General features: G+C 39.0%; 1 protein-coding gene across 9 annotated transcripts in view; it reads left to right on the forward strand.

Moving 5' to 3' along the window:
* Positions 1-15,534, forward strand: part of lmo3 (LIM domain only 3) — a 41,596-nt gene that overhangs the window by 11,953 nt on the left and 14,109 nt on the right. For all 9 annotated transcript variants that reach the window (XM_034032603.3, XM_034032605.3, XM_058986363.1 and 6 more), the window contains one exon: positions 4,907-5,120. In XM_034032603.3, the coding sequence (XP_033888494.1) occupies positions 4,915-5,120 (206 nt within the window). In that variant the 5' untranslated portion in view covers positions 4,907-4,914. The remainder of the gene's footprint in view (positions 1-4,906; positions 5,121-15,534) is intronic.

The raw sequence follows: 15,534 nt of genomic DNA on the forward strand, positions 1-15,534 counted from the left end.
TAATGAAAGGACACAATAGACACAGAGGTCAGTTTCTGACAATAACACCGCGGTGCGCCAAGCTATTATGCCGATTGCACGTCTCCGTGTGTCACACACTGTTCTTCCCAATTTATATTTTAATATTTCACTCAAACTTACAAATAATACAAAACAAACATCTTTTCAATCTTTACAGCCCAAATTTACTGCCTGGCAGTATATATATATATATAAAGATTATAAAGTTAATATTTTATAGTAGTTACAAATGAGAAGGAGGGGTACATATTAGGTCAAACTAAGATCACTATTTGTACACGTAAGGCACTTTTTTTGTTAAAATTGTGTTCAAGTTTTTGGTCTGCAATACTGTTTTTTTCTTCTTACTGGGGTAAAAAAAATGGTTGTGATTTAAAAAAAAAATACACATTTGTTTTCATTAGTTGTGATGAAAAATCAGTGTTACTGAATCTTGGGACTGTATCATTTAGAAAATGAACATGTTGTGTTTTATGTTAAGGTACTGGTAGCAAGAACTGCTTATTTGTAAAGCTTTTGGTGAACTCTATAAACTCAACTTCATTTCTGCACCGTCCCTCGGAAGTGAAGTGGGGGTCTGTTTATCACAGTTTGTGTTATTTTTGTACATCTTTACAGGGGTGGAGATAAGACTCCCATTGCTTAGCAGTTTGTTACAAGCACTGTTAAACATGACAAATATCCTTGAGTTCAGAAACAGTATTAAATGATGAATAAGAACATAGGCTCATAATCATAATCAGATATGACAAAATAAATATTAAGCAAATGCAGAGGGTGTAAAGTATTACTTTAAGTCAATACTGTTGTGAACTGTAATTATTATATCCTCTGTGTGTGTGTGTATATATATATATATATATATATATATATATATATATATATATATATATGCCACCTCAGTAAAAAGGCCACTTTCGCAATTAAGGCCACTTTTTCACTGTTCTGATTTGCTCCTGTTGACAACAATGTAAAAATGCCTTCAATATTAAGGCCACCCCATGTGTTTAGTATTAAGGTCACAATCTGCACTCCCCAGACCTCTGTTCAGTTACCTCTCTAATGAGACCAACATGCTGTGGATTCCCAAGCCCTCTGAAACATGACGTAACTCCTCCACATGTGATTCAGGTTTGAGAGAGATAACAGTAAATGAGAGCAGTCTGCATTGAAAATAGCTGAAGTACAGTAAATCGCATCTCGGATGAATGTTTCGACTGGAATGCTTTAAGCACTCGCAGACCCTGCTTCTAGAGCCTTTGTAGATTCTAAAGGCATCTCTGTTCTAGTGTAAGCACTCACAGACCCTGCTTCTAGAGCCTTTTGTAGATTCTAAAGGCATCTCTGTTCTAGAATGTAAGCACTCACAGACCCTGCTTCTAGAGCCTTTGTAGATTCTCAAGACATCTCTGTTCGCGGGGGCTCCCGAGTGGCGCATCCAGTAAAGGCGCTCCGCGCAGGATGTGCCCTATAGTCTGGAGATCGCAGGTTCGAATCCAGGCTATGTCACAGCCGACCGTGATCGGGAGTTCCTAGGGGGCGGCGCACAATTGGCCGAGCGCTGCCCGGGTAGGGAGGGCTTAGGTCGGCAGGGGAATCCACGGCTCACCGCGCATCAGCGACCCCTGTGGCCGATAGGGCGCCTGTGGTTCTGCAGTGGAGCCGCCAGATCTGTGTTGTCATCCGGCACTATAGGTCTGGTGGCATTGCTGTGGATCTGCAGTGCGAAAAATGACGGCTTGGCAGGAACACATTTCAGAGGACGCGTGTTCCAGCCTCCGTTTCCCCGAGTCGGCGCGGGGGTTGCGAGCGGTGAGCCGAGGATACAGATAATAACTGGGCATACTAAATTGGGGAGAAAACCGGGATTCTTTTAAGTCTAAAAACCTAGGTCTACTTTTGTTAATGTGCTTTTATATAATTGGTTGTAGCTGGAGTGTATTGTACATGTGAGCTCTCTTGTTTTTCATTTTGTACAGCGCTCTGGGAAGCCATGGTGTGAAGGGTGCTGTATTGTATTGTAGTGTTGCTTGTTTAGCATAATTAATTTAAAGGGGGGGGGGGGGGGGGTCACTGTGGAATGCAGGAGCATAAGAGTGAGACCAGAATTTAAACAGATACAATAACGTGTTCCGCTACAGGCTGGTATTCAATTGTAATTAGGGAGGTGCATTTGTTTTAGAGGCTTTGAATATATATATTATATATATATGACATTTCATTCTTAGTTGAATTGGTGGGGTACAGAGTTGAATATTGTTCAGCAGCCAGCACCTTTATTTTGGGTTACCCTAGTTTTCTACAGTCCTGGTTTGGTTTGAGCTGTGGTGTGCAGGTCTTGTTAACCTGGTCGTTGTGTCTGTGGATATGGGAGAGGAGTGGCTGGACATCTCCACAGATGCTTAGTGCAGGCATCGATTAGCTGGATTAATGAAACACATTTGGCCAGAGACCCCTAAAACCAGACTACAGACAAGGCTTGGAGGAGGAAATGTTAAATTCCTAATGTTTTGTTGGGTGTTAAAACACATGCATCGGATTTGTGGGTTGGGTTCATTTTGCGCTGAAAATAAATCACAGGTTATCAAAAGTTAAAATTCAGTTTGTACCCACTGAAGAATAAGAAAATACTAGAAAAAAAGACTTTTGGATGTGGTGGATACAAATCTTAATGGCAGCCTAACAAAATGTACAATGGCCTAAAACACCAGTAAGTTCTTGTGACATTCACGACTACATTCACAATCTGCTCTAGAAGCTACAGGATTTACTCCTAATCAGCACTGACACCATCTGAAGACAAAAAAACAAAAGAAAAACAGCATTTACAATTCTAAAATTGATTTGCAAGCCACAGCATGAATGCCATTTATTTCTTTATTGGGTGCATTTTTCCTTTCTGAAACTTGACAATTTGGAGTAAACCGCTTTGAGAATATAGCCCTCAGTTTGATTATTTACTACAATTTAAAATGTATGCCACTTATAAAGGATTAATGCTTTTTAATTGAAGAGATGACAGTGCGAGAAAGCCTCCCATGCCTCTTGTCTTTAACCCCGAGAACGCTGCTGCCCCTCAGAGTCTGGCTTTGATAATCTGTCACAAGAGGGCTTACGTTGTCATGGGATTGATGAGACAGATGTACTGCAGATAGATAAGCACACAGCTTCTGAAATACAGGCTGATCCGCTAATAAAGAACAATACATATACAGTATGTGTAAAACAATCTTTAAAGCAGCACAATTACTGCTGTGAAACTGTCTCTTACTGTATGAGAGTGTCTTTGGGTAGGCAAGAAAGAGGGCTGCCGAGTGAAACCAAGCTGTATCCAAACTGCTAGACTATTAACTACGAGACAAATAAAAATGCATGCTTTTATATATCAAAGGGTTTATTTAAAAGCTATTGGGGGTGATTTATGCAAGATTTATCTCCAAAAAGTAAAACTCAAACTAAGAAATCCACACAAACTTAACATCCACGGTAGTTCATTTAAGTATAGTTCCACCTGTATTTGTTTAGTCTATTTTAGAAAAAAACTAATCAGTTAAAGGACTACTTTATATAATGGATATTTTCCTAATATTTCATTTCTTGCCTGTTGAATATCGTACCACATGCGTGCGGTCTGTATCATTGCCTGTTGGTGTTTCTGTTTTGCTAACTTTAGTAACTAACATTGTTTCTGAAAAGACTCCAGAAGGCTGTGGGGGAAGCAGGAAGGAGATGGACAATAATAACTATAGACAATCACACAGAACACACTTAATAGGATATTCATTTAAGGAAAATGTTGGTGATATAAAATGCCCTTTAAGTTAAAATAACATAAAAAAAAGCTTTTCAAAAAAATAATTTATACTGTTTGTATTGATCAGTAGATTTACCTAAAATGCACATAAGATTTGAAAAAAAAAATAAAAACCAAGAAAAACCCTTTAGGGTGATTGTGTTTTCCCTACTGGTGTACAGTAGTGGTCCCACTAGCAATCTGATCGTCCCTGTTTGCAATTACAACAGACTTTGTTTTCTCACAGTTTAATCTTCATGGCGCTGCAGTCTCCAGTGTTGTGCTTCAGTTGTAAATGGTGGTTGCTGTCTTTGTAAAGTGGTTTGAGATTACTGTGTGTAAAACAGGGTTGGTTGCTGTCTTTGTAAAGCGATTTGGGATCGCTTTGAGGAAACAGGTTCAGTATGGTTGCTGTAGTTCTGTTGGGTTTTACAGTGCCAGATACAAAGAGGTGAATTTCAAATCCATTCCTCCACAGACAAACACACAAATACAACCAATCAGCTACTGGTTTTACCTCTGAATTTATGATTAAGGGCTTGATTCTCAAAGCTCTTTATTCCAGATTACATTTGGAAGTAAACTGCTTTGAGAATCTAACCCTTAGTATCTGATACAGTGGATGGATTTCTCAAACCTGATTATAAAAATCAGATTTCCTGAGCTTGTGGTCCAGTTCCTGAGCTTGTGTTCATATCCTACTCGGAAGCGTAATGTCACTTACGTTATACAGCAGCATCAATCCTGTGTTGTTTAACTGACCACTGAAACAAATATAGGGAAACAAGGACATTTTAAAATCTTTTCTCCCAAAAAACTAGTTGTGAAAAATGGAAGCGATTCTGTTCAGGAAAATATATTTATGCAGTTCAAAAGATGGGAAGCAAAGAGCGTAGCACAGAGATCCTCTTCTAATGTGCTCCCCGATTTAAGTGTGCGTTGAAGGTGATGGGTTCACAAGTTCGAAGACAGGAGGCATTTATCTGCCAGACAGTAGTGCAAGGTACTAGCTCTCCCAGCACTACTGTATTGTCTGTATTGCTGCTGGTATGTTGAAGTGGATCTCGGTGTGTTTCTCCCCCTCTGCTGCAGGTATACAAATGCTCTCAGTCCAGCCAGACACCAAGCCGAAAGGTTGTGCTGGCTGCAACCGAAAGATCAAAGACCGCTACCTCCTAAAGGCCCTGGACAAGTACTGGCATGAGGACTGCCTGAAGTGTGCCTGCTGTGACTGCCGGCTGGGCGAGGTGGGCTCCACGCTCTACACCAAAGCCAACCTCATCCTCTGCCGTCGGGACTACCTGAGGTAAGAGCTCACTCTCACACTCACACTCTCTCGCAGTCCCTGTCTCCCAAGAAGCAAAAAAAAAAAAAAAAAAAAAAAAAAAAAAAAACACCTTCACAAAAGCAATCAAATCCACAAGTGTGCATAGAAGACATGCTTATTAAAAAAGCAAATGAAATGTACACTCTTCGCAAATGCCTTGAAATGCATGTGCTAGTAATGTAATATAATGTATATAGGCTCCAAATAAATGTTTAATAGAGGCTTGCAAAATGAAAGCTGCAGCGATTGGTTAATTGAGTATTGTTGCATCTCTGTATGTCAGGTGGGTTAAGTAAGTAGTAGATCACTAAAGTGTCTGGTGTTCATACACTGCAAATAATGCACTGTATTGATTTTGGTTTGATTGGCCCCCATATGTAAAAGGATATATAGCTTATATGTATGGCAGACTGTTTTTACATAATATACAGCAGACTCTGATATTGATGTGATCCAGCCACCTGAGATTTCTAAGTGTCCGATAGTTTGTATCAGATTATTATTACTAAGCAGACGCCTTTATCCAAGGCAACTTACAGGTGTGTGAAATATTGCTTGCATCATCAATGATGAAGTTCAGAAGATGAAGAGATGGAGTTTGGCGGTTTCGGATCAGATGATACAGACTCCACAGTCTGATTGATTATGCTTTCCCGTTATGCCACAATCCATATATATTATATATATATATATATATATATATATATATATATATATATATATATATATATATATATATATATATAATTTTAGACACTGCAAGAGCTTGTAACTCAGGCATTTTTGTATCAAACATTTTAATACCATAGTGCTACTTTGGATGCTACGTTAATTTATTATTTTGTGTTGTATTTTCACGCTGGACACTCCAATTTCTTTTTTTTTTTTTTTAATTTTAGTAGTTGCCAATTAGTTTTTTTGTTGTTTTCTCGCCAATTTAATGGTGAGCTGAGGACACCCTGGCCGACCTAAACCCTCCCTCTCCCCGTGCGGCGCTCGGCCAATTGTGCGTCGCCCCCAGGAAGCTCCCGTCCTCGGTCGGCAAAGGAAGAGCCTGGACTCGAACCAACGACGTCCAGACTATAGGGCGCATCCTGCACTCTACGTGAGTGCTTTTACTGGATGCGCCACTCGGGAGCAGGACACTCCAATTTCTTACTTGCAGAGATTATATAAAGCCATTTATTTAAGTGGACCGTACATTTCACGTGCTTATATATTTTTTAAAACATAGCGGCTTTCATTTTAGCGTTTTTCACCTACAAATGTGTTTTTTCATGATGTGCTTTTGCACTGCACATACCTAATTGTAAACGTAAACTATCTACCTAATGTTACAAATGCCTGTAATTTCGCCCCTGCCTGAGTCAATGTTTTTTTTGGCTCATCCCTTTAACTTGATTTAGTGGCATGTTTAATAAAAAACAAAAATCCATATTTCCATGTTTTAATCAAGTGTTATCAAAAAACAGCAGAACCATTCAATCACTGAGTGCTAAACACACACACACACACAGATCACGATTGTCTCACTCCTGGTATAAAGATGGCCACTTGTGAAGTGTGACCATGTGAGTTTGTAAAATGCTTGGGCTTTGGGGCCGAAAAACCAAGCAAAGCCTGACAATGGATAACTGGGAAATCAGGGTTCATAGGTAACCAAATTCCATTCTCTTTGAAAAACATCATTTAGACTTTTGCAGTAAAAAAATGTGAGTAAGTTCTCATAACAATATAGTTATGATACCAGGTAGATGATGCCAGTTAAAAGATGCTCAACAAAATTACGAAGTAGCTTCCTGTCCTCAAATGAGGACAATGACACTTAATGGTTTAGTGATTTTTTTATATAAATTGGCAGAGCATAATACATATTACGATCTGTTAGAACAGATCACTGATCTGATCAGCGTCCAGTCACTACTGATTCGGTTAAGTCTAGATCACTTACATTTCCTGCCATTTTGGAATTCTCATGGAATATTTATTACATCATTAAACGGCAGTTCCAAGACATTTGAAAGCATATTTTACTTGTATTGTCAATATCTATTGCAAGTAGCTGTCTGGCTTTTTAACATTCCAAAATATATTGCTTAAGTTTGTGCTAAACTCAGCATTTCATTCCTCGTTGTGTACGGTCAGCCATCAATATTATCGTAAAAGAGAAACGAGTCCAAGTGCCCTGTGGTCCTAATTAAGATGTTAACTGGGCCCGTCTATTAACACATTTTGTCTGCAATTTCCATCCCCCATTCAAATAAATCACACTAAACTGTCCCAGACTTAGGAATCAAGCGCATTTGACAAATGGAATAAAAATGAATACAAATCAGAATCAATACCAATATATATGTGCACAACAAGATTTAGGAATTGTGAAGAAAGGTTAATGGATCCTTGCCAAAGCATTATGCAAAACCAGAATCAATTGCTATTTTAAACTCCCCTCCCTGTTCCCCAACTTTTCTGCTTATTTGCCAGGTAGAGTCCTGGAGAGTATACAAGGGTAGCCAGAGCCACACTGCTGCATTGCTTAGCTTTCTAATCCTTGTGATCCCCCTCAGCTAGTTCAAACTCATAGACAAGTAAAGGTAAAATTGATGAGTCCAGGCCCTGTTCAGAAAGCTGAAACTTGGGCAGCTGAGTACAGTTTGATATCGTTGAAGCCGTTCTAGGCTGTTTAGGCTGGATCCTTTTTCATGCCCTTTTTCCACATCACTAACCCCAGGATTACATTTTAATCCTGCTGTCGCTGTCTTTATGGTGGCTCTAGTTTACAACACGAATGGGGGGGATCTTTGCAGCTAGTGCCTTCATCTGTGTTTGTGCAGTTAAACTTTTCTTTTTGTTAATTTTTATTTTATTGCATCTTTGTCAAATACTGGTTTTTTTGCAAAACAATTGCATTGATCTTTCTCTTTTTTTAAAATGTGGTTTTCAAGTTGTTTCAATCTTACTTTATATATACATGTACATTTGTCACATATCCTGCTTATCAAATTAAAAGTTATTGAGAGTTCAGATCTGACGAAGCAGCCTGTATGTAACATTTCTAATATAGAGGATCCACAGGACAGTACCGGCACAAATTAAGGCAACAAATGATTTACAGCAAGATTGCAATGCCCATTTTTCCTCACTTAGACCCTTTACTTGCTAAATATCTTGGCATCCTTAAATAGACAATAGTCTCCTCTTTAAATAATATGCTAAATATTTAAACAAGCAAGACATCTCACAAGTAGAATGGTACCTCAAAATGTTCTCCTTTTTCTAGGAAAGCAGTGCAACTGGGAATGGAGAGTTTGTAGCTGGAAGGAAAGGGTCTGTGAGGACAATGGGCAATACAATCCCCACCCCTAGTCTCGCTGTAAATCATTTGTTGTTGCCATAAGTTGTGCCGGTACTGTAGCTCACAGTAATTTACTTTTATTTTTTCATGACACCAACTTTTGTAGTTACTGCAGCGTCAGGGGGTGGATGTTACCAACACACTTGAAACTTCTAATCCAATTCAACTTTATTAAACTATAGGAATCATTCATATATTAAAACAGTTTACCCTAGTAAAATCACAGCAAAGTGTGATAAAGCACAGTGAAAGCATGGTAAAGCATAGGCAAGCATTGTAAAGCACAGAGGGGTATGCTTAAAAAAAAAAAAGCCAAACCGTTGTAAAATATGGTAAATGCTTAGTAAACTGAAATTAATAATATATAATGGTTCACAATTAGATAATGAATTTGGTTAATTCAGGTTTAGGCGACAAACAGTAAATTGTCGTACTGTACTTTACTGTAAACAAGCCCTTCATTCATTCAGTGTTAATATTCCCCGATTGTTTGGTGTGTCGGTCAGATAGCTGAATGAAATGGGAGCACCATATTTGTCTTGGCATAGTTTGGCTGAATTAGCAGTTGCAATTCTCAAGGAACATGACAGTGACACACACAGTGATTCTCGCTCAAACGAGTCCGTCACTACCACTGCCAGCTTGCTTCTCAACCTGCTTTAGCACTTTACCTAATTAACAAAAAAAAAAAAAAAAAGTTCCTAATTACAACTCCCCGCACTGGAATCTCTGCAGCTGTCAAGGTGACGTGGGTTTTGGTTTGTTTTTACTGCGCTACATCTGCCGCTGTTTTCTGTGTTGTCAGATGACACTTTTGTAAAGGTCCTTAAAGTATCAAATTAGCAGCGCGCTTACATGGTATCAATTAATCTGGGCAGCTGGGCCGGTCTCCCTTGGGACAAGACTAAATACAGCTCTCCAGGTCTTCTCGTCAGCTGTTTGGGTGGAGAAAGTACGCAGACTGTGGCCTTCTACGATACCAGACCTTGCTTATACAGGCAGCAATAGAAACATTAAAACAAACAAAATGCGTATTGGAACAGTTTCTACTCGGTCTCTTTGAAGTGATATGAAAAGGGTTTGAATTTTGTTCCAATGTTCTGCCAAATAGTGTCATCTGAAGAAAAGTGTTGCAATTGTAGTCAGTGCGTATGCAAAATCTAGTTTATTTTTTCTGCCATCTTTGAATCTTGTCTGCCAAAGTGTCGCATTTCAAAGGCGCTCTGCGTGGAGTGCAGGATGCGGTTTAGGTCGGCCAGGGTGTCCTCAGCTCACCGCACACCAGCGACCCCTGTTGTCTAGATGGGTGCCTGCGGGCTTGCCTGTAAGCTGCCCAGAGCTGCATTGTCTTCCGACGTTGTATCTCTGCAGTGTGAAAAGAAGCGGCCGGCTGATGGCACACACTTCGGAGGACAGCGTGTGTTCATCTTCGCCGCTCCCGAGTCAGCGTGGGGGTGGTAGCGGTGAGCTGAGCTAAAAATAATTGGATATTCTAAATTGGGAGAAAATGATAAAAAACAATTGACGACTACTAAATTAAAAAAAAAAAAAAAAAAAAAGTATTCTGCTCCGCTACAGTAATAAATACACTAATTAGCAGTACAGTGTTCTCTGATCTTCCAAAACAAAAATATCAAATCAATACAGTTACACAATATATTGCACATTATTACTTAATATTACAATTGTGATACATTATTGGCACAACACCGGCCAGAAACAGTAAACATTTTAAATTTTGCTATTGAGATTATATATATATATATATATATATATATATATATATATATATATATATATATATATATATATATATATATATATATATATATATATATATATATTATATAAATAACAAAATTATATTATTTTTATATATTATATATAAATGGGAGAAACAAGGAAGGGAAAAGACAAGGCGAGCAGCAGAGTTTTGGATGAGCTGGAGTGGACGGGTAGCAGAGGCAGGGAGGCCAGCCAGGATGGAGTTGCAGTAGTCAAGGCGGGACAGTACCAGGGTCTGAACTAGGAGCTGTGTGGAGTAGTCGGTGAGGAAAGGGCGTATTCTGCTTATGTTGCTGAGGAAGAAGCGACAGAAGCGTGCCAGAGTAGAGATCTGTTTAGAGTAGGTGAGGGAAGGGTCGAGGGTGACAGAGGTTTTTAGTGGATGAGGAGGGAGAGAATCCCCTCTCAACCTGATTAGAGGGAGCCACCAAATACTTGGTGATTGTCTGTTATTAAATACAGTTAGAGTTTCTAATGCATCAATTAATAAAACATTTTTTTGAAAAAAGTCCCGGGAGCGTGGCAACCCATTGGTCTTCTTTTTAACAGCCTCTATTTGCTCACAGAACACGTGGATATTTAGACAGATGGATGCTCAAACAGGCTGGGGTTTACTGCCTGCAGTGGATTAAGCAGCTTTTGTCTCCTGTCGTGAAACACACTCGCGCCATGCTGTTTTAAAGCAGCTTCCGGCAGCGCTGTGCTTAGTTAGGCGGCAGGAGTGTTGCTTACAGCTCCGAGCTGACACAATTATTAGTGAAGAGAGTCGAACAGTGACAGTGAATGGTTTAATAACCACAGCTTTAAATAACATTCTCTTGCCCCTCCTTAGTATAGCACTGTTCTTGCAGAGCCCTTATTGTTTTCCTGATTTTTCACTTCAAGTGAGGTCAGTTCTTCTTGCCACGCACTCTTAAGTTCACTTCCTTCCTGTGTTGCAGGTCTGTGCAAGGTAGCCTCACCCCGTCCACAATTTTTTTATTTTTTATTTAATAAACTGTAAGTGTACCAAAAACTACCATTCCAAAAAAAACAAAACACTTTAGTAAATTGGTATGGACACAGTATGACCCTCAATGTGCTTAGTGTATGGTAAAGCATGTCAAAAAACAAACCCTGGTAAACTAACTCTTGTATTATTATTATTATTTATTTATTTTTTGTATTTGTTTATTTAGCAGACGCCTTTATCCAAGGCGACTTACAGGGACTAGGGTGTGTGAACTATGCATCAGATGCAGAGTCACTTACAATTACGTCTCATCCGAAAGACGGAGCACAAGGAGGTTAAGTGACTTGCTCAGGGTCACACAATGAGTCAGTGGCCGAGGTGGGATTTGAACCGGGGACCTCCTGATTACAAGCCCTTGTCTAACCACTAGACCACACAGCCTCCTACTGGACCACACAGCAAAGTGTAACAAAGCATAGGGGAAAGCATGGTAAAGCATAGGCAAGCATTGTAAAGTATATTTAAAAACATGGCAAACCAGGGTAAGCTATAGGGAAAGCGTGGGAAAACTGCAAAAATACCATACAAATTTAGTGTGGTAAACTTTTCTAAGGGTACTCTGGTTAATCTGACCATGTATTTTTCTAGACTGTACGGTGATGAAACTTTCAGCCCTTCAGTACTTAAATACAAACAGACTATATTGTAAGATAGATAATGTATTTTTATCTTAACTTTATTGGCAGAGATCCTTTGAAATGAACCCGGAACCCTCAGATAAATAGTCTGTATTGACAAAGAAGAAAATAGTGCAGGTACTTACTGTATGAGAGGCTGTATCCTTTGATCCAGAGGACTTCTCTGAGCTCAGCCTGTCTCTGCGGCCAGAAGTGTTCACGTTTTCCTGCTCTGAAAGGATGGTACCTGCTTTGTGTTTTTAATTAAACTCCATGGCGGTTTGAAGGCTATTTGACCTTTTTGCAGCACTTCATTGTGAAAAGTGCTTGCGTCGTTTCCATCTGCATATATTAAACCTTTCCATTCAAACAACGTCCCAGGAAGCTTTGGGGATTAAGGGAGGGAAGTTCCAACCTTTCTTTTAATTATTATTTTTCTTTGGTTGGAAACCATTGACATATTGCTTTCTGAACAGTCACTCCAGAACACTCCAATACTGTTTAAGGACAATACCCTCCTGCTCCAGAAGGTGCAATCTGCTTGACACTGTTGGATTCAAGGCCAGAAAAGGTTTGAGGCTGAGAGCCTCTTAAGGCTTGGTCGGTGTCAAGGCTAGGATTCTTTTAATGCTACGTTTCCATCAGCCACTGGAACTGACTTGAAAGCGATCTTGGTTCAGTACTGTACTGGGATCACATTTACAAACACCAGAAACTGGCACAGCTATTCATGACAGACACTGGTCAACAGTGTGTTTACTATGCAGAACTGGTGTTCACGCACACACACAACCTCTTCATCCAACTCACAATTACAAACTGACATAGAAATTGAATAATATTATGTTACATGACACACAAAAGAATGGGTTTCTGCAATGGCGATTACCAAGACTAGTGCCGTGTTCAATGTGGTGCAGAAACCCTGGGAAGTGTAATGAAGTATTTGGTCCCAGTCACACACACACACACACACACACACACACACACACACACCTCCCACCGAACCCACCCGCTCCACAGGGAACCTTGTTAGAGAGTTTTGAATATCAGGATTATGTAAGCAAAATAACTATAAAAAGCCTAACTAGTGATAATAAAAAGAAATAAATTGAGTAAACAAATGCATAAATAATTGGAAAAACAGACCATGTGCTGTATATGCAGTATATCTATGCCAGCACACCCCAATATATATACACCAGTACCTGCTATCGGAGAAGTGTAATACAAGTGTATATCAGCATACAGTATAAAAGTAGTAATAAAAATAGAGAAAATATCTATATGAATAGTGATATATAACTAGGTAGATGGGTATATTGGTTTAGCCCTTCTTTTGAATGTGTTTGAAGAGGATGATTATTCATTCAGGGATAACAGTATATTTAGTGAGCAAGGCTTCCCGATTAGTTGTTCAATGTTGCATTTAAGATATTTAGTATATTAAGTCCAGACATGCAATTGCAATGCTCATGTAACACAAAAATCACAAGAGAATGTTTTTAAGTAAGAGCAGGATTAATGGCTTATTTAAAAGACTTCCTGTAACTCCCATTATATACAGGTTTATCACAGTATTTTTCCATGGTAATATTGCAGTTTTCCCATGCTTTTCCCATGGTTATACTCTACATTTACCATAGTTTACCCTGGTTTGCCATGTTTATTAATAAGCTTTACCATACCTCCTTATTCTTTACAATGCTTACCCATGCTTTAGAATGCTTTCACTGTGCTTTATTACACTTTGCTGTGCTTTTACTGTGATAAACTTATACAAAGGGTCAAACCAGGTCCGGGTGTTTTAATAAAACCCCAAACTGGCTACGCAGTGGTTCTCAACCTTTTTCAATGTAGGGACCACCTTGGTGTTTGGATTTTTGCCATGTATTTTTTCACAGCAGCATTTCGAAACTACATTTTATGTGTATATGTAAAAGTACATGTAGAAAGTAAAGTGTTTATGTACCTAACTCAATGAGATTCCTGGGCTTGGACCTTTGCTACCAGTTCAGCAAGGAATGTTGTCATTTTGCATATTGAAAGTTCCTGTTTCTTTTGTTTAAAATATTTTTTCACATTCTGAATGCTTTGTAGATAAATGGCATCTCAGTTTTGCAGGTTTAAGAGTTTTGTTTGACAAAACCTCCTGACAAATAATGCACTGGGGCTTGGGTTGTCCTCGGAGCCAGTAAATGTAAATACATGCCGGTTCCCGCAACCGTTACCTCATGTAGCAAATTAATCTATCAATTTCTAACACAACTTATTGCACTCAGAGTCGCAAACTTTGCTCGATGTACATATAAAAAACACTGGAATACGAAGACGAGGGAAGCAATTTGAAAAATTTAAAAATAATTGGAGAGTGTACAGGATGTTACTTGCCACTTCTGGTGGGCTGCGATGTGTAAATGAAATGGGATTGGTGGCACACAGTCGATAGGATTTATAGCTTTTCGGTTAAATATGATAGCGTCAAGAACAGACTGTACACATTATTTCCAGAATTGGTGTTAAGAGAATTTCCTTTTGGCATATAGTCTTGTGCAGGGTCGGTCTTAACGGCGGCTGCCTATGACCCCCACCCTTTAGGGGGCCCCGCTCTCAACCAGACTGCCGTGAGATTAAGTGTGTTCGTTTCGTGCGAGTAAAACGCTCACGGGTGGAGATTTGTTTTATGTTTTATTCCTTAGCAACCATAGATGATGATAGTTTGTCATTGAGTCTGGACTACTCACATGACCCATCCACATTCATCCACATACACAGGAGAGGCGTTGTGTGGGAAAGTGCTAGCAAACATGTCGCAGTGTGCTTTTATACGGTTATTAATTACATCTTTGTTCAGCAAGTCAAAAAGGTATTTGGGCAATAGAAAACTTAACAGGTAACAATACATTGTAAAATAATGTTTCGTGTTCGGAAGCCTCTTCATTTTACCGCGGAAGTTAAGCTTTGCTAGTTTATAACACATTTTGTTGATTAAAAATACTCATGCTTTGGTTAAATGCATATAAAATCACAGATTTATGTTAAAACCAGATCAGCTAATGTAAATCTAATCCATAAATACAGTTCAGTGTAACCGAATTCGCTAGCTATTGTTTTGTTAATATATCTAACGTTTGGGCTACTCAGGTCTAGCATCATAGGTTTCTTAATATAGCAATTTTGGTGTAGAGATTATATATACACATACAGCACAACTGTTTCTAATACTGGGGTTTCTAATCATAGAGCAGCAGTGTGGAGTAGTGGTTAAGGCTCTGGACTCTTGACCGGAGGGTTGTGGGTTCAATCCCCAGCGGGGGACACTGCTGCTGTACCCTTGAGCAAGGTACTTTATCTAGATTGCTCCAGTAAAAACCCAACTGTATAAATGGGTCATTGTATGTAAAAAAAAATAATAGTAATGTAATTGTATGTAAAAATAATGTGTCATATTGTAAGTCGCCCTGGATAAGGGCGTCTGCTAAGAAATAAATAATAATAATAATAATAATAATACTGGTCATCATTTTGTTAATTTGATTTTTTTTTTTTACCTACTAAATTTCGGAATGGAATAATAATAACAACAACAACTAAACTCCATCTAGCCACATGTAAAATATCTTC

Source organism: Acipenser ruthenus, chromosome 14, assembly GCF_902713425.1.
Source record: "Acipenser ruthenus chromosome 14, fAciRut3.2 maternal haplotype, whole genome shotgun sequence".
Lineage (NCBI taxonomy): Eukaryota > Metazoa > Chordata > Actinopteri > Acipenseriformes > Acipenseridae > Acipenser > Acipenser ruthenus.